This window comes from Oryzias melastigma, linkage group LG6 (assembly GCF_002922805.2).
Source record: "Oryzias melastigma strain HK-1 linkage group LG6, ASM292280v2, whole genome shotgun sequence".
Classification (NCBI taxonomy): domain Eukaryota; kingdom Metazoa; phylum Chordata; class Actinopteri; order Beloniformes; family Adrianichthyidae; genus Oryzias; species Oryzias melastigma.
The window spans coordinates 25,781,692-25,806,994 of record NC_050517.1 but is presented as its reverse complement, the minus strand read 5'-3'; the positions used below and the strand labels follow the sequence as shown (position 1 = coordinate 25,806,994).

General features: G+C 39.4%; 2 protein-coding genes across 3 annotated transcripts in view; both read right to left on the bottom strand.

The window, feature by feature from the left end:
* jph3 (junctophilin 3) overlaps positions 1 to 4,227 on the bottom strand; it is a 61,280-nt gene extending 57,053 nt beyond the window's left edge. The window contains exon 1 of one of the 2 annotated variants that reach the window (XM_024281910.2): positions 2,578 to 4,227. In XM_024281910.2, the coding sequence (XP_024137678.1) occupies positions 2,578 to 2,959 (382 nt within the window). In that variant the 5' untranslated portion in view covers positions 2,960 to 4,227. The remainder of the gene's footprint in view (positions 1 to 2,577) is intronic. The other variant, XM_024281911.2, reaches the window with a different exon arrangement.
* Positions 4,228 to 11,373: 7,146 nt separating this feature from the next.
* Positions 11,374 to 19,771, bottom strand: klhdc4 (kelch domain containing 4). The gene is made up of 13 exons (XM_024281912.2): positions 19,296 to 19,771; positions 19,099 to 19,190; positions 17,920 to 17,998; positions 17,370 to 17,468; positions 16,801 to 16,937; positions 16,629 to 16,721; positions 16,385 to 16,547; positions 16,242 to 16,320; positions 15,825 to 16,033; positions 14,000 to 14,219; positions 13,744 to 13,932; positions 13,538 to 13,660; positions 11,374 to 12,886 (listed from the first exon to the last, which is right to left on the bottom strand). Exons 1-13 carry the CDS (start codon positions 19,392 to 19,394, stop codon positions 12,711 to 12,713), a joined length of 1,758 nt encoding a protein of 585 aa, XP_024137680.1. The 5' UTR covers positions 19,395 to 19,771; the 3' UTR covers positions 11,374 to 12,710.
* Positions 19,772 to 25,303: the final 5,532 nt, after the last annotated feature.

Below are 25,303 nucleotides of genomic sequence, written 5' to 3'. Positions count from 1 at the left end.
TATTATTATTATTATTATTATTATTATGCTTTGTAAAGTGTGCAAAAACACACTTTTCTAACAAGCAAAGCATTATGTGCAAATTTAATTTGGCATTTGAAAAAAAAAGGTTTAGATGTGCACGTTCGATCTGTACGGAACATGAAAGAGGCCGCTGTTTTGCAGCTTTATCTTTATGATCATGAAAGGCAGGTATGGAGCGGCACGACTTTACATTCAAACAGATGCAGACATCGTTGCAGCGGGAGGGCGCGGAAACCACAAAATGTGGCACATCGACTCTGCTTATGTAAATATTTCTAGAGCGCCAGAGGCAAAGATTATTGAGACGACTTAAAGCTTCTGGAGGAGTTAAAGGCTGATATGAAAGCGAGCGTGTTAATTAAAGCCGACATTAACTATGTCTCTCCATCTCTCCTTTTGTTTCAAAGTCACTTTTTGAACTTAAATGTTTCTATTTCTGAAGGGTTTTTTCAGTAAAGATTTGCTTAATCTAAAGTAACCAAAAACTTTTACATTTTTTATTTGAATTTAATAAAAAAGAACCCAATAAAAGAAAAGTCTGAGCTGTCACAACAACCTGTCAAATAATGAATTAATGTGGTCGCGGCAGCCATTAAAAATCCAAACTTAAAAGAAAATAATAGGTTTTCCTTTTATGCACTGACACTAAAATCTTTACACGTATTTATCAGCTCATGAAGGATGTTATTATGGATCTCTGACTGACTACCAGAACTGAACTCATTTGACCCAAATGTCTGATTGTGACGCCAAACTGAGGTCTCAGCAGGTCATCATGGCTTGGCGTAGTGATGTAGGCGTAGGAGTGTCTCTCCAGTCACTGGGGTCATTATCTGTGCCCATGGAGCGGCCCGGTTCTGCTCAGGCAGAACAATGTGGATCGGTAAAGCGCAGGCTTGGCTTCTGCTTCTGCTGCCAGGTGTCTTGTCCACATTCCAATAGCTTTGTTAGCTACGTAACAAGTGTTACATCATCCTCGCCGTATTGTCAGCCACTAGATTCAATGGCAAAGATTACAGACGGGATCAAAATGGGGAAAAAAAATACTCTTTTTTTTGTTTGTTTGTTTGTTTGTCTCAATACTTCAACAGAAAGGTTTTGTTGATTATGTCGCTCCATCCAATGCTGAAAACACAGAAGAACGTCGGCAGAAATGTTTTTCTTTAGCCTTTCAGAGTAAACTACATCCATAAATATGATCATAATACCTTTGGCACACTAAAGAACATATTATTAATCAAATATGAGTTAATTTTGTGAGCTTGTCCAAGTACCTCTGAGACGACCGTTTTATTAGTTGGTCCGTTTTCACTGCTGTTTTCTAGCTGAGTGGTGGATGCATGTAAAACCACAAGGAACCATTCAGGTTTTCAGCATGCAAATGGAAATGAGTGGTGTAGTGTTTCAGCAAACAAGCTTCAGAGCACTTCAGTCCAGTTGAAGGGTTCTTCTTCTTTCATACGTTTTTAATAGAGGTTTGTGTTGGCCAGAATCTAGCGATACAACACATATCGTATCTCGTGATACGGTATATATCACGATTTATCACAAGACCATACACGAAAAATGTTTTTTATTTTTTTCAGAGTATGACTTATAAAAAACTAAGTAAAGTAACTGACACAAATAATTAATTAAATATCATCTTGTCAGCACTTTAAATCGATAAAATTATCACCAAATGAAATATTGCAATATATCACCAAATCGATTTTTCCTTACACCCTTAGTTTTTAAAATCAGTAAAGCTAACTGTCTTCGCCGAACCTGTAGTTTTGTGCCTAAAACTAAAACAAGTTACTTTAAAGACACACTGCAATGAAAGTAGTGTTTTGAATGTTTTTCATGTGTTCTTGTATTCAGTGCATCCATTTGTAGATAATTTCCTCGTCTGAGCTGGAATCTGACTCAAAACTGTACCACCGAGCTTTGATGTTTCTCGCTATTTTTGTTGCTGCTAATGTTAGGTTGGGGTTTTGAGGGGCTGTAAGCTAGCACGAGAGAGTACAAACAAAAGGATGATGGGAAGTCAGGGCAGGCTTACTCAGAGGTTAACTTCTAAAAAAAACAACTGCCGCTGTGCAGAAACTATGTCCTAGAAAATGACAGTTTTTTTTTTTTTTATTTTGCCAAAAAACAGCATAATTAAAAGACCACCGGGAATGCCTTAAAATAGGTCAAAGAATGATTGGAGAGGGACTTCAAAGAGTAAAGATGTTCTGCATCTATAGAAGTTTTTACATGTAAAAGAGAACATTTTTGTTCCAGTTTGTTAAATGTAACTGTTAGATCTACCCGACTATGAAATATAAAATGCATCCTGGTGCAACACCTCGCCTCTGCAGGAATGTGTGTGTGTGTTAACTGGGCACCACAGATGAGAGGATGACCCCAGAAGACCTGCAGAAAAATTCCTCCCACTGTTCATCTGCAGCCAGGCTGCCAATCCTTCTGCAAGTTGTTTTTAACGAGGACAAATATTTAATGCATCCTCTGTTCTGCACAACCTCCAGCACACCCACAATGCATCTGTCCATCTCCTCCAGCTCTTACCTCCGTCCGAGTACGTCTCCGTTCCGTATCCGTCCTGCAGCCCGTTGTTCCAGGTGCCCTCGTACTTCCCGCTCGTCCCCGTGCTCTCCCGTACGCCGTAGCGTCCTTTAAAGCCGTGCGTCCACTCCCCCTTGTACACCCAACGGCCTTTGTTCTCAATGCCCACACCGTGTCTCTTTCCCTGAGCCCAGGTGCCCTGGTAGGTGTTCCCGCTGGGCCACGTGTAGACCCCCAACAGTTCGAAGCCGTGGGCCCAGGAGCCGCAGTACTCGCCCTGGCCCTTCGGTCCGGTGCAGATCCCATAGCCGTGTGCCTTGCCCTCTTCCCACCCTCCACAATATGACCCCCCATCGTCAAAGTTGAACCTGCCGCCAGTGGACATGCATGAAACAGGTCTTGGCAATTCCCCTGAAGCCTCAACAAAAAGAAAAAGAAAAGAAAAAGAAAAGAGAGGGAGGAAAAGGACGGGCAGTTTGGTGCTAGAGACAGTCCATGAAGTGGAGTTTGTGGGCTGGGAGTGAGAAGGAGGGAGGAGTGGGAGGAGGACTCCCACACAGACCGAGAAACGCTGCTTCTGATGTCAACAAGCTCAGAGTTTGGTGAAGAACTGAACCCCTGCAGATGTTATGGGGTCGGCCGGACAGGTGGGACGGGCGGCTCTTCACACCATCCTCTCGGTGGGCTCTGAGCAGCTTTGGTTAGCACTTTTCGGCGTTTCTGCGCCTCAGGCAGGTGACAGAGGATGAGAGAGGGGCCCGAGCTGCCATTACCCCCTCTCAGCCGGAGTTTCAACCACCGCCGGCCTCCAAGCAGCCTGCCCACACGGACTATGACACAGACACACAACTCTTCCTCCTACTCTCCTGCTTCTCGCTTGGGCCCACCCGCCTCCTACCTGATAATGCCTCCACCTCTCTGGGGGGCAGAGCCGAGAAGTTTCCCTGGCAGACCTCAAGCATAAACACCACCCTGATCAGCAGCAGCAGCAGCGAGGCCCCGCAGACGGACAGGTATCGACTCTCCTCCTCTGAGATGATTCTATCTTCAAATCCAGTGATAAGAAGAAGAAAAGTCGTTCTCTGTGACTCCCTTCAGACGTTTTCCTGACGCTCTCGTCTCTGAGCTGCCAAAAAACATGCATTCAGAGGGAGATGAGAGAACACATCAGATATTCAGCCGCCTGCTGCCGTCGCTCCTGTGGAGCCGGAGAGCAGCAATGCAGTCTCCTGCCTTATAATATATGCAGGCACACGCTCTTTCTGACAGAAAGTGCGCACACACAGACAAAATAAACAACTGATTAATTTCTCCTCTTCTGTTCCACCCTCTCTCTCTGTCAGTAGGTCTTTAATCCACTCCGTCCATAAGTGGTTTATCCTCTGCGTGGGTTGCCGTCAGGTTGCCTGCTTGATGAAGTAGCATCCATCTATAGGATCCTGTTCCGTTCTCCTCCTCAGCATCCCCTGCTCGTCTCCATGTTTCCCTGTGGAGCACCGGCTGACGCACAGCTTGCCCGGCCGCTCGCCGTCCTGGTCCTACAGTCTCCTCTGGCGGCTGGATCTCTGTGGCTCTCTCTCTCCTGCTCTGTCAGAAAATCGCCTCATTAGAGAGGACTGTTCCAATGCAGAGAGCCAAGCTCTCACCCCCCCTCCCCTGCTCAGTAGCACACTCCAGCTTTTAAAGAGGCAGAAGCTCAGAGTGCAGTCCTGCTTTACGGTCACTTGTGGCTCCTGATCTATGACCGAGCTTTTCTGTGTTGCTGATGCTACAGATTCTACAAAGACCTGCTCCAGTGAAAATTGTGTTTTTTGAGTTTTGTCCTCAAGATGAATGACAAATAAAAGAAAGCTAAAAGCTAAAATTGCATTTGTGAGTATTTCTTTGTTCAAATGGTTGGGAATCAGGAGCAGACGAAAAAATGCAGTTGGAAAAAGGCTGTGGTAGTGACGTAGTCCTACAATCTGTGGGCCACAAGCTCCCTGCTCCCATTCTGATGCATCCACTTGGAAAAAAATAGATCCACTAATATTTTCATTTTCCTGGTTTGAGCAGACATCTGGCTCCAACCGTCCGGCTGCATAGCTATGATATAGCCCGCCATTTTTGTCCCACCTCTAATATTAAGTTGGGATTTTAATGGGCTGTAAGCTAGCAGGAGAGAGCGTAAGCAAAGGGATGATGGGAAGTCAGTGTAGGCTTACTGAGAGGTTAATTACTAAAAAACAACTGTCACTCTGCAGAAACTATGTCCTAGAAAATGACAGTTTTGTTTTTTTTTATTTTGCCAAAAAAACGGCATAATTGTAATAAAAGACCACTGGGAATGCCTTCAAATAGTTCAAAGAATGATTGGATCGGGACAGCTCAGACCCACAACTCAGAGGGGAATTTCTGATTAACTACTGCCACTCTGCAGAAACCATTGGTTTTATATGAGAACTGGACCGGCTGAGAGTGATGTCTTTCATAAAAAATAGCTTTCATCCAGCTCCAATGAAATGACATCAATTCAGTTGCCATTTTTTCAGATATGGATGTCACCATGTTGGAGCCAGAAATCGTCAGTAAGCAGTGACTGGTCGGACTCGATTTTTTATGGCAACAACTCTCCTCAGTCAGACGTGAGCTTGTTGGAAGGCCATGCCCCTACCACTTTTTATATAGCTTTAAACTTGAGACCACACGCTTTTGTTGAGGCATCTGATTGGTCAGTTTATACTTACACTACAGAAAAAATGATCATGAACAAAGTTAGAATTAGCGAGAAAATGTAAAAAAAAAAAGTATCAGAGCAAAAATGGTTAATCTGACAAGTAGGATGACGGAGTTTTAGCTGTTTATTTCTCTGTAGAAGTCTATGCGATTTGGCTACTTGGAGTCAGTGGCTACTTCCTGTTTGGAACACGAAAGGGGAGGAGTCATAGCCCAGTTCTTATGTAGAAAGCAGTTCACAAGTATGGCAGTGTGCAGTGAAATCTGGGAAAGGTCAAAGGTTATTGCCTCAAATGCGCAGAAGCCAAGGGTTTGTTTTTGGTTCAGGTTTCTGCAGAGCTTGATGATAAGCTGAATAGCACGTCAAAAGCCCAAGCTAACAAAGACTGCAAGCAATATCAGAGCTACCCAGTTTAGAGCCAGATACCAGCTCAGACAAGGAAAATGAAGATGTTAATGGATCTATTTGTCTGCAAGTGGATGCTTCAGAATTGGAGCAGAGAAAGAAGACAGCGTCTCCAATCTGAGCTTTTTCAAACGGCGGGCTTTCATCTGCTTCTGATCCAACACGATTTGAATAAAGAAATACTCAGAAAGACAGTTTTAATCTTAAACTATTTTATATCTGTCCTCCACCGTGAAAAAATGCTACAAGAACATTTTAAAAACACCAAAAACATGACTGAGTCTTTAGAAGTTTGTTGTGATTCATTCAGAGGAGAACTTTGGGTCTTTGGATCAGGAGCTCTACAGCTTGAGGTCAGGAACTAATGGAAATTCCTTTCATCATTTAGATTCTGTAGGAGACTCTTCCATCCATCAATATGCTGATGACACAGTCCTCTATTCTGTATCCCCCTTCCCAGAGACTGCAATAATCTACAAAAAAAAAAAAAAACACTTAGACTCGATAGTTTCAAAGAGTTTCTAAATGGAATATTAATGATGATTCTACAGAAAAATGTTGCTGTAACCTAGATTTATGATTCCAATGATTTAAAAATGGTAATAATTTTAATGATCGTTTGTGTTATTGCTGTTTTATCCAGATTGTTTCTGTCTCTGGTAACTCCTTTTAGTTCTTCTTCTTAAAAGGTCCTGCCTTTTGCCAGGCCACACTTGGAAATATGAAGTTTTGTTATTAATCTGACTTGCTTGGATAAATAAAGGTTAAATAAAAAAATTAAAACCACACCATGACACTTCAAACACCATGTTAGACTGCTATGTTGCTATGAAACGCTGCAGTTTTGACTCTAGAAGTAATGGTGGCGCCATGCCCTCTAGAAAGTTTTTCCTTTGTCTCTTCAGACTACAGAATGTTTGTCCAAAGATTTGGACAACGTTTTAAATCTGAGATGAGTTTTTGTGTTCTTGTTAATTATAAACAATTTTTGTTGAAAATGGTCTTTGCTCTTGTTGATTTAGCTGCCTGAAGATCTTTTTATGCTGTTTTTCTTCCTTTAGGACTTCCTGGATGAGTCCTCTTTGTGTTCCTAGACCGGTGAAGTTCTCCATTTGTCCGTGTTTTCTTCATTTGTAGACAATGGCTGCCACTGTGGCTCTCTGGAATTTCAGGTCTACAGAAAATCCCATCAGACTGAAACATGTCGGTGACTTTGTGATAATCTGTTCTGGATTTTTGGTGTTTGTCTCCTTCCACAGCTGGACTGCTGTTGTATCATCCGTTATGCAACCGAGCGGCATGGATGAGGAAGCCGCTTCAATCCATTAACCCCCCCCAAAGTGAAGTGAACAAGTGTGGGGGCAAGTTAAAGCAGATATAAGCAGCTTATGAATCCAGACAGAGCCACAGCGGACGAGCAGATCATTTTTTCCTTATTGTTTTTCACATGAACAGACGCTACAGGATCTCTTCAGCCATGACCAGATATGTGAAATATTTATCCACTGCAGTGGTCGCTCACTCATTATTGCCTCCATGCTGCTGTTTTCATTCCAACATCCTCACTCTGGATTCTCTTGATTTGAATCCTTTCTTTTAGAATGACAAATGAAAACATCAAATGAAGATCTCTCCCCTTTCTTTCCCGTGACTGCTGTCCTTGTTTTTCCGCCCACCACTGTCTGGAAGACCTAAGCCAATTCCAACAGATTACAGTAATAAAATCACTGAGTTTGAAGATTAAGGATTAGGGCTTTAAACGCACCGGAGCAAGTGAGAGGGAAGCAGAACGAGACAAAGCAGAAAGGAAGAAAAGGCTAAAAGGTTAATGAGGCAGGACAGAGGCCAGCAGGGTTTGTGCGATTTCCGTCAAACAACAAAAGGTTTTAGCGATTTGAGCGGAGCAGAAATCTGCTTTAAGATCCGTCGTGTAATCTGCTCAGAGCTGACAGAGGAGCATTTTCTGGAGCCTGTCGGCTCGGCTTAGAACAGCTGGAGGACGTGTCATCCATCCTGATCCACAAACACAACAGAGGAGCAGATTCTGATCCAGGATCAATTTAAGACACAGACCATAATACTACCACCACATTTCAGAGAGAAAGTGGAGGATCAGTTGGTGTTTCAAATCGAAAAGCCAGATTATTGTTATTACTTATAATTTTATCCTTAACTGTTTTATTAATCAGAAAAAGACATTCCGTATCTGCGGATTCAGTTTCTCTGGTCCCTAACCCCTGCAAACAAGGGGGGAATACTGAAAGCAAAGAATGTAGTATTCTGTGCTCGCAAAGAAGAATACAGTTGAAAAACTTTCTTGAAAAATCATTTTTCTTGCCAAACAGAAAATAAAACCATCTCTGCCCCAACCGTCCTACTCTATTTTTCTATGGACCTACAACTGATAGGGACCCTCAAGAGATAAAGAATGGAACTGTTTAATGGGTCCATTTAACAATGGAAACACTCAAAATACAGGATCTAACTGGACCGTACTGCTCAGTGGAAACAAGGCTTTAGAGACCCTTTTATTAGTGAATTTTTGATCTGCTGCCTTTCTGCCACCTGTTGTCACTGGACTGAACCATGTGACCTCAAAGTGTGCTCGGGCAGCCACTGACCGATGTCAAGTTTCAGAGAAAAAATGTCAGGTCAGAGTACAATTTTAACTTTACTTAAATCCTATGCAGCATATAAAAATGCAAGATGGTGACTGAATTGACTCATTTGATTGGAGCCGGAAGTAAAAAAAATTTTATGGAAGAGGTCACACAAGTCGATGAGCAAATTTGAAGTAAACAAACATTTCTTTGATTTTTTTTTTTTTTTTTTCAGTCACAAAAAAGCTTCTCATTGTCTTTCTGACTGTTTGAGCAAACGTAGCGTCCACAAATTTTTTTTTCTGGTGCTTTCAAGTTAGAAAGAGACAGAAAGCTGGAGTTGGGATCCACATTATGGATCAGTGTGATGAAAGGAAGGGTAATGCAGCCGTGCTGTGTTTGTCCTCCCTCTGCTCTGTTTGAACAGCATGTGACTCCTCCAAGCAGTCAATAAGAGCTTCCTCTCGGACGTCAATAAATCTGTACCGTGAATGTACCCGACGGTCCACGCCATCGCTCACCCTGCCTGAACACTTCTCCTTTCAGGTTGGAAGGGTTTCATTCTACAGTGAAGCGTCTCTGCCAGTTACCTTCAGTCATTTTAATGCACAGTCGTTCTCTGCTTTCTCTCTGGCTCCTTTATAGCTGACGTTTCTCTGACGAAGCCTCTACGTCAGAGGTGCGTCCAAATAAAAAAAAAAATCTCTTTACTTATTCATGAGTCTTTTTTTGTCGCACAGTTGAAATATATAAAATTAAAAAAAGGAAGCAGGAGGAGGAGAGGGGGAGCCAGCCTCAGTCTCATCCATCTCTCCTTCTCCTCTATTATTTATCGGCCTCTTCTCCTCCCTCGTTCGGCGTGCTGAGGGGGGCTGTAGGAATGAGTCTGACTGGATCGCTCTGCAATGAGTGGAGGATGCTGCAGCTCACCTGTTCTTGCAGAGGAACAAAAGTGGAACAATGTGTTGCTGCAGGTTGTTTCATGCAGTCTACTGCATGATCTTGTTGGAGGAAGACTCCAACAGACAATGAAAGGTTTAAATGATTGAGGCAACAAGTCCTGAAGAGCAGCTCCAACTTGGTTTATGAATCTGAGACTTTTATCAAATAAAGTTTGTCCTTTTTTTTTTTGCCTAAATTACTGTCGGAAGTGCAGAATTTTATTCTATTTTTTTCTTTTCTAAAAAGTTTCACATGTGCAACTTAGAGGAAACTAAAATGTTCTTTTAATTGCTGAATCAGAAATGATGCACATTTTTCACCCTTAGAATTGCTGAGTTACAGAAGCAACTCTGGAAGCACACTGAGCCCTTCTTGTGGATCTCCCCAGCTGTGGCTCCCGCTGCAGGGGACTTGAAACTGGTGTGGACCAGGGGAATCCAACGGTTTCATTAAAACAAAGCATTGCGAGGTCTGTGGCGGGTGCTGACGTGATACATTTTTTGCCCAGTTCTCTGAATGTCAAAGTGAAAAAGTTCAATGAAGCACAGGTTTACGTGTTCCTTGTGTGATTTTTTCGTACTTCCTCCATGGTCCAGAGCATTGGAACAGTGGTGAAAAACCTTCACAGGAGTGACTGACTGATCAACCAACAAGTCACAACGCACTTTGGACCAAAGCATCTGGATTATAACCACACGTTTAGGAGGATTACACCATAGTTCGGGCAAATACTCAATTCTGATTGGCTGCAGGGAGTGCAAAAAATGATAATGGACAACTAAAAATGAAGTTCTGCTTAAATAATGAATGTTCTATGTTATGGCACTGGCCTGAACATCAGTTGGTTACCGCAACAGAAACTTGGAAAAAAAAAGGTGAACTGACGTTTATATCAACAAGATAATGTTGCCTTTCATTTCAAATAGTTAGTTACCTGTTCTCTGTCTCAACTTGTTTGATACAGAATAAATTTATGTTCTAACATTTAAAAGGGAAATTCATTATGATGCAGAAATAAATTTGAATTCAAAATAAAAAATAATAAATAGGTTCGCAACAACCTAAAGAAAGTCAGATATAAGTTCTGAACTTCCTTCATAAAAAACAAATAAACAGACAAACTGAAAAGAAATGTTTAGATCTTTTATTTTGAAAAACGATTTGAGACTAAAGGGTCTGCTTCCTCTTTCTGCGGTTACTTAAAGTTAATAACACGTTACTTTTAAAATTCCTTTCCTGATGTATTTGCTTTAACTATTATTTTATTAACTTTTTTTTAATAAAAAAACATTTATTAGAGTTTAAAAAACTGACTCTCGACTAACCACGAAAGAGAATTTTGAGTTTAAACTATATGTTACTTTTCTCAAAATTAAAATAATATTCTCCCTGAAAAGCACAGTTTTCTTTTTCCAAAAATTGTGCAAAAATAGAAACTCGTCCATCAGAGGGCCATCAGAGTTATCCAGAAAGCCACGCCCCCTCTGAGTGCAGCACCGTGGGACGTAAATACAGCTCTAAAGAAAACAAGTGAAGGGCGGCTAACAGCCCGTTTCCCCGGTAATTATCTGCAATTATTGTGTCAACGTGTAAAAATGACTGCAACCATATTAGGCTGCTAAAACAAACAGTGGGATCATTGGAACAACACTAATCAACATCATGAGTCGCCGTGGCAACAATGGCCATCACTCCTCCTCCTCTCATAAGCCTTAAAGTGATTTTTTTTTACCATAAAGTTGAAGTAAAAAACAGAAAAAAATATGATTTTTATGGAAATTTAACAAATATTTAGAATTATTAAAGGTTTCCTTATATATTAAATCTATAAAGAATATGCTGACATAGAAAAAGCTGTTTTATATATTCATAGAGAAATATTTGAGCAAGAACAGTTCTGACTTTGGGCATCAGACCAGTTTAACATTGAAGCCATAAACTTACTGTGATAGACAGTAAAAGACTTTTTCAGAAAATGTCTTAACATGTACGTAAACTGCTGAGTCTCCATTTTATTTACCCAAATTCAAACTTATACCCAAAAATGTATACAACCAATATTGTTTGCAGGAGCCTCTGAAGTTTTCTGAGTTTAATCTGTGATTTAGAAAATGCATAAAATGACAGAAAACTGAGTTTGATGATCTATTAAATTTGATTTGGAATAACAGAAGACAAAAACATAAATTTGTCATTCCAGGGAATTTCTTTCTACATTTTTGTGACATTTACTATAAATAAAAAGAACAAGCGTGAAGAAAAAAGAAGGAACTTCCTGCTTCATCCTTTTCAACCACCGACTGTAAACAGATTGTTTTTCACATTTATCCTTTTAGCCAAAAATAATGTGCCAAACCTCTTGTTTTTCCAAGAATACTCCATCAATCCATCTTCAGAACTCAATTAACCCCTTTTGAGGTTGTGGAGTTGCTGGAGCCTATCCCAACGGCTGTTGGAGAAAGGTGAGGTTCCCCCTGAACGTGTTGGCAGTCTGTAATTTCATTACATCCAATATTTAGAATCACCAATACATTTATGAGGGTGTCTTTGTACTTTTGGAGGAAACCAGGGGGCCCGAGGACCATAGAACACCACCATGCAGCTCTCTAAGAATAGTCAAAATAGTGAAATAAAGGCGCTTAAGACTCGTCCGAGTTAAAGACAGCTGAAGATCCGACGGTTTGTCTCAGCACAAATTTCATCTTAAAGGAATAAAAAGGTTAATAAAAAAAATGACCTCCAGTCTAGTTTTATCCTAAGCACAGAGTTGAATCAAGTTTCTTTTAAATAAAGCTTTTTCGGTTCTTATGTAGCAGTGAGAGGAGACTGAGCCACCATGTGGGTATTTTGGGAACTGAATTGGGTTCAGGGACTTTTATTTTGAAAGAAGCATTAGGAAGGAGGTGAAAGTGTTTCTCGAATTTGATTCATCCTGGTGCCTTGATGACGATTCGTGCAGCCTCTCCCCTCATCAGACTAGACAAGGATCACAGATGGAGCAACAAAAACTGACCCAGAGGCTCGATTTAGGGTTTTTTTGGTTCCTTAGAAGCGTAAAAATGGGAAGGTAACACCCAAAAGATGCTACGTCTAAAACAAATGTGTTCAAAGTGTAACCAGAAGATTGTGTGAAAATCAGAAGGAGAGAAGATGATCCTGTGGTTAAAGATCTGTAAAACATAGACAGGAACGGCTCTAGACTATAGACTGGAGATCAATGTTTGAATATTGATGTGACCTCGTCTAAAGTTTTTATTTTTAAACACTAAAAATTAAATCTGTCTTAGATGTCCTTAAAATCAGACCCTAGATGGTGTTTTTTTTTAATTAAAAATCAATGAAAAAGTTCACTTATAAATTGATAAAGTTTCATCAATCGGATGAAGTTTAATACAGACTCTTCCTTGCATCCGTTTTTGACAGTCTTCATGAAAAAAAGATCTTCTATCGAAAGAAAAGGCTTGTGTGTCCCTCTACTGGTCTTCATAGAAGACTTTGGCCATGGCGAGGGCGACTTTGGCAACCTTCTTATCCTTGGCGTCGGGGCCCATGTTGCTCCGCGCCACTCCGATCCAGTACTGCTCCGTCCGGGTCTGGTAGTCCGTCACTGTCTCTCCATCCTGCACAGCCGGGTGCTCCTCCTCTTCATCTGGAAAGTCAGACAAAAACTTCAGCTCGGCTTCGTCTTCTCCAAAGATTCTTCTAGCATTTACATTGAAAGTTCACGACTAAATCAAGGTTTTGATGCGGTCCAGTTAAAGTTTGGTTTAAATGACATGAAGTTTTATAAATGTAAAAGGCTTTTTAAGGTATTACTTTCAAATTCATAAAGTCAATACTTATAAGACTTTTCAAGACACAGTGGGAAACCTGATAGAAATCAAAACTTTTTAAGAATCTTCTTAAAAAGACAAACTTATTCTGAATCAAGTTCGGTGCTCATTTTGAAAACAGGAAAAATAAATATATATATATATATATATATATACAAACGTGTTTATGTGAAGCATTTAAGTCCTGAGTGCTCATGTTGTAAAAATGTGAAAATCACATTTTTGTCTTTGTATTTTTTGTGTTAAAACATAAAAAACTATATAATATTACCAAAAAGGCTTTAAAAGTTGAATAAGATGTTTGAGGTTTTTGTTAGAATTGTCAAAACAATAATTTCTGGATCTGAATGCAAAAAATCTTCTAAACTTTGAAATGCTTAAATCTAAAAATCCTTTTTAAGATCTTCAGTAAACTCACAAACAGTTTTTTCTGATCTCAGAAATCAGATCAAAGACTCATCTCTTGCCTTCTTCATCCTCACTTTCCTCTTCAGCCTCCTCCTCTCCTTCTGCTCCTCCTCCTCCTGCCTCCTCCTCCTCTTCGTCCTCTTCACCCTCTGACTCAGACTCCTCCAGCCACTCCTGCGTCTCTGCAGATAGACCGATCATAAAACCTTTAAATCCACTTGAACGGAGCGTCTCAGCTCCTTCTCTGGGTTTTCTTGCGACTCACTTGGATCCATCTCTACTAGCACCTCCCACTGCTCCATCTTGTGGAGGTCCAGGCAGTAGAAGTCGCCCAGCGTGAACTGGCGGTCTCCCACCTCAAACATCCCTCCGTACAGATACAGCTTTCCCAGACGCACCGTCGCCATGGCGCTGGATCTGGGACACGGCTCCACCAGCGGCGCCGAGGCCGAAGCTGCTGAGGAAAACTCTGCCTGAGTATGAAACCAGCTGGAGGAGTTTCACTTCACACCTTCTCCTACCATCCTGCTCTTCCTCCTCCTCCTCCTCTTCTTCTTCCTCGTCATCTTGAGGAGCGGGAATCACTTCCTTGATGGTCATCACCGTGCCATCCTCAGTGACGATCTCCTTAATGATCTCAGTGGGTCCCTGAGGCTCCGCCTCCTCCTCCGTTGCCCCGCCCTCCTCCTCTGCTGTAGCCTTCTTCCCCCTCCGTCGTTTTTTTTTCTCCGTCTTGTTCCCCTGAACAGACGTTTGAGAAGAACAATTTAAGAAGAATGATGGATACAAACATCAGACGCACCTGTTAATAAAGTTTCTGATCATTTGAAGAAAAAAATTAATACATTTTTCCAAAAAATATAACAGCCTATGTCATTCATTTCTGTCAATTTAACAACATCAAATTCATTTTTTTACTAGAAGTTGATTTATTAACTTTCATTTTGCGACTTTAAGGTTTCCTGATTTTAATCTGCCACAATTTTACACAATAAATAAAAAGTGAAATGACTGAGACTTAATGCAAGGAGCCGATAGAATTACTTCATTTCACTCAGTCCTCAATTGTCATGTTTGATGAGTTTCCAAACAAATTTATGAGATTTTTTTGTAAATATAAATCAAGGGCTTTTTTGTCATTTTTGGCAGCTAAAGCTGATCACTGCAAGTACAAATGTTTACTACATCACCAGAAGAAAAATGGCTAAAGGTAATGCTAAAACGATCACAAATCTAAAAAAGCTAAAAACTAAAAAATGATATGAAGTGAAAAGCTGCTAATCCAGATGGATTAGACAAGAGAATTAAATATATTGATACAACTGTTGCAAATTGTCAGCTCAAACTACCAACAAATCTTAATTTACCAATTTCTTTAAATAAATTAATAGAAAAAAGAGCAAAATTTGAAAAACTTCAAAAATATATGTTTAGTCTTAAAGCTGCAAGAAAAGTTTCAATATCATCAAAAAGTTTGTTACAAATCATTTCCCTAAAGTACAAATCACAGATAATTTTCTAAGTTTGATTTTTGGTCTTCAACAAGCACAACATTTTATTTCAATGGCAGTTCTTAAAATGAATCTTGATGATGATTTGAAAGAAAAATGTTTCTGTAACCTAGTTTTATTTTTTAATAATTTCAATAATTTAAAGTTTTGATTATTTGTATTATTGCTGTTTTATCTTGATTGTTTCTTTAACTGCTTTATTTTTCTTTCTCAAAAGGTCTTTCCTTTTCGACTAAAATAACATTTTTTTTCATATTCCATTTTGCCTGGATAGGTTATATAAAATAAAAAAAATAATTTTGATGCTAAAATGGTTAAAAAGCCTGAAAACATGGAGATTTTAAAGAAGATTCTGAAAAGCTAATGTATGGAAGTGATATTTGTGCCACCACATAAGAACAAAAATACAAAAATCACGGTTTTGAAATAAAAATAACCTAAATTGCAAAAAAAACATGTTCAGTTTTAAAAATAAAACTTTTAATGTTGGAAATAAATATATTAAATGTTTGGTTTTAAAAGCTTTGTCTTTCATCTTTACGTTTGCAACACAAATGTTTTCAGATGCTCATCTCGCTTTCTCCCTGTCCTTGATTTGTGTTTAGAACTTTCAGTTTAGTTTGTCACTGACACTGCATTGACGGTGTTTAAGAAAATAAAAAAATATTTTTTGCAACTTTTAAAGTTTAGTTGTTTGCAGTTTAGGAAATTCTGATCTTAAAACTGTAACTTTTGTTCTCAATGTGGTGGCACAACTATCACTTCTTCTGCATTAAAACAACAAAGCAAAGGCTTTTATTTTGAAATTACAGCCACTCCGAAAGGCGGGACTTACCCTCAGCACGCCAGGGAACCAGCGGTTCTTCACCGAGTCATACAGGTACAGATCGTTATAGAAGTCTCCCTCCAGAGTCTCTTCCTCCTCCTCATCACAAACCCCCCCAAACAGCACCGCCCGCCCCGCTGGACCCGCGGCCAGAGAGAAGCCGGAGCGAGGGGGGGGCTTACTACCGGAGGGGTTCAGTCTGGACCACGCCCACTTCTCTGCAGGAAAAAAACAACGAGAAGATCAGTTAAAATCAATGTATCCGTCAGACTATAAACAGAAAAATAATGATACAGAGGAGCAAGGGTTTGTGGGAAATGTAGTATCGATTGCTTAAACCGAAATCATTGACATGATGTTAAAGAGGTTCAAATCCAGACTAAAGGTTTGGCAAAAGTGAAGCGACATGTGAGGAGGAGTCAGTACCGTGAGCGTCCTTCCCCTCCCGCTTCAGGAGGAACATGTCGGAGTGGATGCTGCCTTTCTCCACGTCCTTCTTCACTCTCTGCAGGAGAGAAGGCGTTACCAAAGGTCACGGTGCCGCAGCAGCTCATGGACAACAAACCCACCGCCTTAGAGTATCCGCCGTAGATGATGACGCCCGCGCCGTCCGGAGTGGAGGTCATCTGGCAAGCAGAACGAGGGCAGGGGGCGGAGCCTGAAGGAGCCAGCCTCGACCAGGTGAAGGTGTCCAGGGAGAAGGAGTAGACGTCGTTGTAGTAGATGAAATCCCTGCAGGAAAATGTTGGGTTTTTATTTAAAAAAAACAACTCTGATTGCAAATAAACATCTTTCTCCTCCGGGTTTGTGAACCTGGCGCTCTCATGGAAACCTCCAAACACCAGCAGCTGCCTCTTACTGAGGACCATCCGGTGTCCACTGCGGCCCGACGGCCCACCGGCTGCTCTGGAAAACAACCAAGCATTCCTTCATCAGTTGAGAAAACAAAGGCTTTGTTCATGTTTGCAGAAACACTCCCTCCTACTTGATGTTCTCCCACGTGTGCGTGGCGAGGTGAAGCACCCAAAGGTCCTTGTAGTGGTAAAACTGCTCCCCGTTTGGGGAAGCAAATTCTCCTCCAAACACCCACAGCTGACCCCCACCCTGAGGAACAACCACCGCCTGGAGGGGAGAAGCAGAACAGAGTAAGGAGGAGGTGAAAATGTGGTCTTTGATTAAATTATAAAGATTCATCAATAAGTTTCTGGACTCTAAAATGCAATTCCTCACTTTGAAACCACAAGATTTAAGAAAACAATTCAAAAAATGATTTAATTTACCCCCCCAAAAGTGGCTAATATAGTTAAAATGCATCAAGATGTCTCTTTTTAGCACCTCAAACCCTAATTTGTGTCCACAATTGTATGAAAATAAAAACTATTACGCTGCTTTTAAAAATTGAATCTTTTTTTTATGTTTCCTTAAAGGTTTTCAGCTATTCTGCCCTTTATTCAAAAAAAAAAAAAAAATAAATTACAACGTAGGACCTTTATTTACTCATTGTGATACCTCAGACCGTAAAATTGAAATGCGAGTTTTCCCAGGAGTTTTTACCTGGTGGGAGCAGCGAGGTGGAGGAGGGTTGGGAATGTCAGACTTCACCCAGGTGTTCTTCTTAATGTTGTAGAAAAACAGGTCGTTGTACAGAAACGTCTGAAAAGAAAAGGACAAAAAAGACTAAGTTTTCTGCTTTAAAACATTTAAACTCACAGGAAGAGAAACAGAAAACAAGAAATCCAAATTAAAACAACTAAAGTTTAATTTTTAACCAGCAAAGAAAAAAATATATATATTTTTCATAACTGGTACCAAACAGTCTGAAAACCTTTTTAGCCAACAGTTTTTAGCTTTACATCTATTGTAAAGAGAAAAACTTTAAACTATTAAAGAACAAACATAAAATTTAAGAATATTTATTAAAATCAACAAAGTTATAAATAGTAATAAAGAGCTTGAGTCAACCCACAACTCAGAATTGTGGTTTATTCCTAAGAATAACAATCATGAAATGGAGCCAGTTAAAAATAATGTATTGGTATTTGAATATAAAAATCAACACCAAAAAAGGAAAAATAAATCATAAGGTGTTTATTTTTCTTGAAACCTTTTTTCCATTGAAGAATTCTCCTCCAAACAGGATGAGTTCTTCTTTCTCAGGATGAGCAGAGAATGATGCGTTCAGTCTACAACAAACAGATGTGATACAATCATGAAGATACAAAAACCAAGAGGATATCAGTTTGTTTTCTGCTAAAAGTCTCGTCTCTACAAATGGCAAAACTGCACGTCTGCAACAATTCTTGATTTTTATGAACAATTTTATTAAGAAAACCAAAATCAGTCAAAAAATATGAATTCAAAAATGCTGCAATTTTTTTTTATTTTTCATGTGAGATGCTTTACTTTACAAAAACACTAATGATTTTTTTCTTTAATTCTAAAACACAATTTTTCTCCTGTGAAAGGTTTGAGCAAAAGTATCAACATCTTCTGTATTGTTTTTTATAAAATTTTAAGGTAAACTTTAATGACTTTACAATTATTGGTTTATTTCAAGGAATTTAGATAAGAAAATGCAAAGAAAAATAAAGATAAAAGCTCAACAAATATATAAAATCTATTTGAGATAATAATTTATAAATTGATTAGAAAATAAATAAAAGAAAATGATGCCATCTTTATGAGATTATATTTGCTTCTGATCATAAAAAGAGACCTAAACGTAGAAAGTAAGTGAAAGTGGAGTGAAAGTATGTGAATGAAAAAATCCCTACCACATTTTGTTTTGGGTGCAACGACTTAATCGATTAATCGATTTATATTCCTACAATCCAACCAGATTGATCAGTCTGAGGCAAGTCTTTTACAAATCTATCGACCTACACCTTTATATAAAAAACGTTTATAATTAAATGAATCAAATCGATGTTGAAAAATAAAAATTGGATTGAGACACTGTAGATTTTGGCTAAAGATATCCTTGATCGATTTTAAGTCACTGAATTGGATTTATCCAAAATGATCAGAAATTGACCATGAATTATATCGGAAACAAAAATGAGGATATGAATCGAACCTTAAAATTAATCATTACAACCCTAATGTTTGATAAATATATGTAACACTCATGACCAAGAGACATCATGAAAAAAAGGAAAGAAAAATGAATGCTTTTGCACAGTTGTGCAGAAATCACGATTAATTGTTATATGACAATAACATTATTGTTATTGTCCTCATTAAAAATGATTATAATTTTCCGGTCACATTCTCGGTTCCTCACCGGGGTGATGGAGGTGGACAAGATGTTTCTACAACCTGAGTTTTCTTTGCATCCAGGTTCTGAAACTCAGCGATCAAAGCCTCTAAATCCTCCTGAAGAAAGAAAAATGGACATGAGAGAAGATCAACTACAAAACAATAACTTTTTTCCAAACATCAAAATAAAAAGTTGTGAAATTCGTCCTGGTTCGGAGTTACCTCCTCTCTTTTAGACCTTTTTGACACTTTCTTCTCCATTTTAGCGGCTGTTTTCTCCGCTCCTTTCACCTTCTTCTCCTTTTTTCCTTTCTTCCCCATGACTACTTTGATTCACAGACACTAAAACGATTAATTTATGTTTTTAGTTAAAGAAATCCATACATTTTGTGAAAGGCACACACGTCAAACCCCACGCTGCTTCTCCAGACGGTGAGATCAACTTCCGGCAACAAATGTGTATGCAGAAGTTCCGGCAGGGCAGCGCCCCCTCACGCATCGGAGTGGTACTTCTTCATCAGGCACCTCCAGACATAATTTTCCACAGATCCAACTTTGGTTCTATTGGGGGCGTCCCTAAAGCATTTTCAGTGAGCAAAACCCTCCAGGCCTCCACTCAAGGTGGATGGGAGAACTTGAGCCGCCTCACCTGGCTCCTCTCGGTTTTAGAGAAGCAGCAGCTAAACTCCTTAAAGGTGGGGGCCTAAGCCGTCGCCCTGGCAACAGGCTCAGAGATGCTCAGGTAGCGATCAGTGGACGGCTTGCTCCTCTCTACACCCAGAGGTCACGGCTGAAGGTCAGATGACACATTTATTTATAAGGTTGATGATTGAACTCCAGCCAGTGCTAGAATCATGTGGCTCGAACAAAGTGCTCCTCAAGAATAAACAAAAACAGAGGTCTCATCAGGAATTGTCCCAGATATTACTGTCATGACCATGGTAACCCATTATGCCTTCCAATTGATGGAGTGATTTTTTATAACACAAACAAATTAAAAAATGTGAGAGTGTAACATTTGTTTCTCCCAAAATTTTTGCTTTTTAATTATTTTCAAGACATTTTTTTATTTTAATTTTCAGGGCCTAGAAAAACACTCAGTTTGATTTGAGGGTTTTGTATACCTGGTGAGAGATTTTTCAAACTTAAAGTTTTAAAATTCACAAATTCATCATTACATTTTCTTTCTCCAACTGCTGCAGAACAAGCTGCTACCATGCATGTTTGAACGCACATGTTGTCCTCTGCGTGTGTGGAATGTTGCAGAGGGAAGGTGATGGATGCTTGTTCGCCATGGCGCCGTCCTCACACCGCGACATGGCATGTATCTGACACCAAAGGCCCTGATCTCACAGGGCAGTGGGGGATTTCACCCGTTTACTCCATCTTAAAATCATGCATTTGTGAATTCACCACCAGTCAATGCATAAAAACGAAACGACAACTGACACTTCTGCTGTCAAACCAGCTATGCAAATATTTTATGATTTGTAAACAAAGGAGAATTTGAACTTTTTAAGTGGATTGTTAGACATTTTTTGACCAGAAGAGGGCGATATATAGTTTCTTTAAACTCAGTCTGTGCTCACTGACCTGAACTGAAGGAGATAAAGTCAGAAAATTAGATAAATTGGATGAAATTCACAAAAATAAAGTTGCATCAAAGCAAGATTTAGTCAAAGGTTTCCCTGCATTTTCTTCCATGCAGATTGTCTCTAGAGCTGTGATGTTTTGGGGCTGTTGCTGGGCAACACAGACTTTCAACTCCCTCCACATATTCTCTATTGGATTGAGGTCCAGAGACTGGCTAGAACACTCCAGAAATGTAACATACTATTTGTGTAAACACAACTTTACTATCCAGGTGATGCGTTTGGGATCATTGTCGTGCTGGAAGACGCCAGAATTGTTTCATCTCGCTTATAGAAGGGGGTTTCTGCCGGAAATTTTACTGTACATGTCTCTGTTTTTCCTTTCTATTCCTCCTGTCCTCTTTGCAGAAAAGCAGGCCAGAATCATGATGTAAACACCCCCATGCTTTACAGTGTATTTCTTCATCGTTTTCAAGATACTCTGTACCCCACTAAGTGAGATCTTTCACTGAGATTTGGTTGTATTTCTTAGTATTTTCTAATAATTGCTCCAACTGTTGACCTCTTCTTTCCAAGCTGCTTCCTTATCATTCAGGGCTGCCATCTCTGGTGTCCTTTGATAGCTCTTTGGTCTTGATCATGGTGGAGAAGATACAGTCTGACTGGGTGTGGAGAGGCCTCTGTGACAAACAGGTGGGATTAATATTGAAAGGGTCTAACAGATCTATGAGGGACAGAATTCTTAATTGTTTGATAGAGTTAAATGTGTATTTTCTTTTCTATTATACAAATTATTTTTTTTTAATTAACAAAGTGAATTCATTGATTATCTTTTACATTCTGTCTCAAGGTTGAAGTTAATCAATGATTACTATTACACACCGCTCTTATTTAGGAATCATTTTTGCTTTCTTGAGTCCATATATTAATGATCGTAAGCTATAAATCTTGTTTTTACTTCTCTTGACCTCTAAATGTCCAGTTTTAACAGAAAGATTCTTCTCACTTTGCTGGAATTGGCATAAAGTTTTGCTTTTTTAGGATTTCCTGTGTCATTACTCACTCTTGATTTTTTTTAAGTTGTAAGTGCTAGATTTGTTTCATTTTTGAAGTAAAAATGAACTTCGAAAACATAAAAGCTCACAAATAAAATGATCAATTTTCACCTGCCAACAGTGCCATTGACTCTCATTGGAAAGAGGTTCAATTTCTGATTTTATCACTTTTATCAAACCAGTTGTGATTTATGCATGCAGCTTTGTTCTATCTACTTATCTTGTCAAATTGATTAAAGTCAGCATTTGCTGTGAGCAGAGAGGCGTATTGTGTCCCTTCCCTTCCCTGGGCTGCCGTCAGCTGAGTACAAACACACTCAGCACATGACTTCCCTTCCCACCACCGCTGTTCTCTCTGCTGACTATTTAACGCTGTTTTCCTGAGGCCACGTCTGACTGGGAAAAGGTCAAAGCGCGAGGTGTAATACTTACATTCTTTCTTGTGTTGGCGGGCACGTGCTTTACACTAAAAACAAAAAAACAAGAGACAGATCAGACTGGAGGATCATTTCGGGCATCACATCCCTGTTCTCAGAAGAAGGAAAGACAAAGAGGAGACGAGCTCCAGCCCCGAGCAGAGAAATTCCAGGTTGTAAATGCCTGCAGATCATATTTTTCCCACATTAGAAAAACATTTTTTTATAGCCCATAATATTGTGCGTTAAGTCATTTAGGTAACTTTTGCAATACAATATAATACAACATAATATGAAGTTAAAGACATTTTTTGGTCACAAAACTCTAACAGTTAGTCTTTTTAATACGTATTCCTTTAAGTCTGAAATTTAAAAGTCAATTTAATTGAATTGAACACAATATAATTGAAATTCAGTCTAATATGTTGTAACTCATATAAAAACTTTAGCGATACTTTAGGTTGTTGGTTTAATCTTTTACAACATTCTGTAAAGTATTTAATTGCCTTTTTTATTTACATTCTGATTAATTACAGAGAAAGGAGATTCAATGCAACACCAGAGATTAATTGGAATCCAGTTGATAGCATTCTAATATTACAGACACACTTTACAGGGCTAATATTACCAATATACCCGATACCCTATTCTCCTGAAATGTTTGATTGTAGCAGAATTTCGAAAATACACAACTTTTTGTTAATTAAGTGTATAAAATAATAATAATACACAGCAGACAGACTTTCGACAAATACATACATACATCAAATACAGAATATGTATATTAATAATGCTGTTACACAATAACAATTATTATAAGAAAACAGTAACAAGTGCAAAATGTAAAAAAAGCAAAAATGTTATCATATCAGATTCACAAACATGTTTAAAAAATAAAAAATAAGGGCAGTAATAGAATATCAAAGTCACTAATGAAAAAGTAAACAAAGGAAAGACTAATAAATATAAGAATTATTACAGGAACAAAAAAATGCTGCCATTTGTGCAAATATGTGGCTCTTTAATGACTCTCTGATGAAGCGGGGAGGTGAGGGGTAATGTGTGAGGAGGGGGTGCTCTTTCTCTCAACACAATGTTGCCAAATTGGGCAGATATTCCCTCAAATTGAGCTGTTTTTTTGCCAAATCTGGCAACCCTTGCAGATGGATGCTGCGCTTGCATGAACTCCATAAGCAAGCTCTTTACTGTATCTAGTGAAGGAACACTGCAACAAAACTATCAATCTCATCCTACTTGTATCGATACTTCACCTTGATATTGATTTTATCGATATTCAGATTGATACACTCACCTCTACTTTACATTTCAATTACGTTTCATTACATTTTTAGTTAGGTTTCGTCATGCTGTGTGTTCCCGATCACAGACCCAACATAACTATATGCATTTGTTTTCATTAATGTTGTTGTATTAAAGTTTCTGGTTTTCAGATCATCTGCTTTGTTATACTTTTCAATTTCTCTCTTGTTCTATAGTTTGTTTGTGTTTAAGTTTCTTTAATAAAGATTTAATTCCCTGGTCTCTTGCATTCTGGGCCCTTCACCACCAGTCCCTGACGGAATGACTGGACCAACCTGGACCCAGCTGGAGATTCCGAAGTCCACACCATATCACGCAAGAAAATGTTTTCCTTCATCCCTGTTCCAGTTAGGACATGACAATTTATCCATGATCCTTCCTGTTGTTGAAGGAAATTTCTGGGATTCCTTCAGGTTCCCTGTCCCAAAGAAAGGTCACGAGAACTGCTTTTGCAGTCCTGGAGAAGAGCTGATTGGACTGCTCCCCTTAATGCTCCCTGTACCTGGGGAGTGTCGCCAAACCCGTGTCACAGTGGCACCAGGTTCCAGTTAACGATCCTCATCTAAACCCGATTTTGGTGTATTCAGACCCAGACTAAATCAGATTTTAGGTGTATTCATACTCAGACTAAATCAGATTTTAGGTGTATAGAGACTCAGACTAAATCAGATTTTAGGTGTATTCAGACTGAGACTACACCCGATTTTGGGGTGTATTCACACCAGACACATTTGGCTTACTGAAAGTAAACCAGAGTTATTTTCCTTCAATAATCCGGAAAAGCAGTCTGGATACACCCAACTTTCAACGTGACACACATTGTTTCTCACACTGTTTCAGTCTAGATATCATAAGCACTCATCCAGATTACTTCATAGCCATTGTTACCTCAATAACCGTCTTACAGCATGTCTCTTTCACACCAAAGTAGCAGTAAAATTTGTTGTACCTAATGTTGATACAGACATTCAAAATTGGTCAGCAAAATATGAAGTTTGGATAAATGAGCTATCCCAAAAAAGGTTGCAAAGCGCAGAACTTCCATTATTCTTTCTCTTGTTGCCTCATCCAGGTAAGAGATCTGTTGTCACATGGTTTTGTTTACAAGCTTTGGCTAAAAAAAAAACATGTCTGGTTGACGACAGTCTGAATACAGACCAAACGCATGGTTCAGGACTCGATCTGGACCAAAGTAAACAGATTCGGCCTGATCTAACAAAGTTTTCCAGTCTGAATGCACCTTTGAGTTCCCGCCACAAGTCCAGTCTCCTGCAGTCTGATCCTTCATCACCAGTTCCTGACATCAGAAAGAAAAACTCCAATAAATACTTATTACTTAGTTTAAAACGGTTGTTTTTGAGCTTGTTTGGATGGTCATTGCTCGGTTTGACGTCAGAGGATCCAATTGAAAGCAATTCCAGATAAATCACCTTCTGGACACGGCCACCTTTAAGCTCAGGGCCGTGAGCTACAAAGAACCATCTCTTCTGATGATCTATTCAAATAGATGGCTGCAGTGCATCTGTGTCCCCCTGCAACAACACACACATTAACGCAGTGACTCAGCAGCTCCACGTCAATACTGCCCTCGGCAACGTGCTCTTTCCGCTTGCCTGTCGTCTGGTCGTGACTGATACTCTAGAAGGGGAATAAGGGATTGAGGTGATGAGGTGATGAAAGCGGCTGATAGAAAACACAAACGGATATTAGCTTCAATTTAGAATAGTTTTTTAAACCCACGGTCGCTGGAGCAGGTAAGAAGAAATCCAATTTCCACTTTCATTCTTTCTAAACCGTGGTTCAGTGATGGTTTATTGGCTTGTTGGCCACATTTCTCACACAGTTCC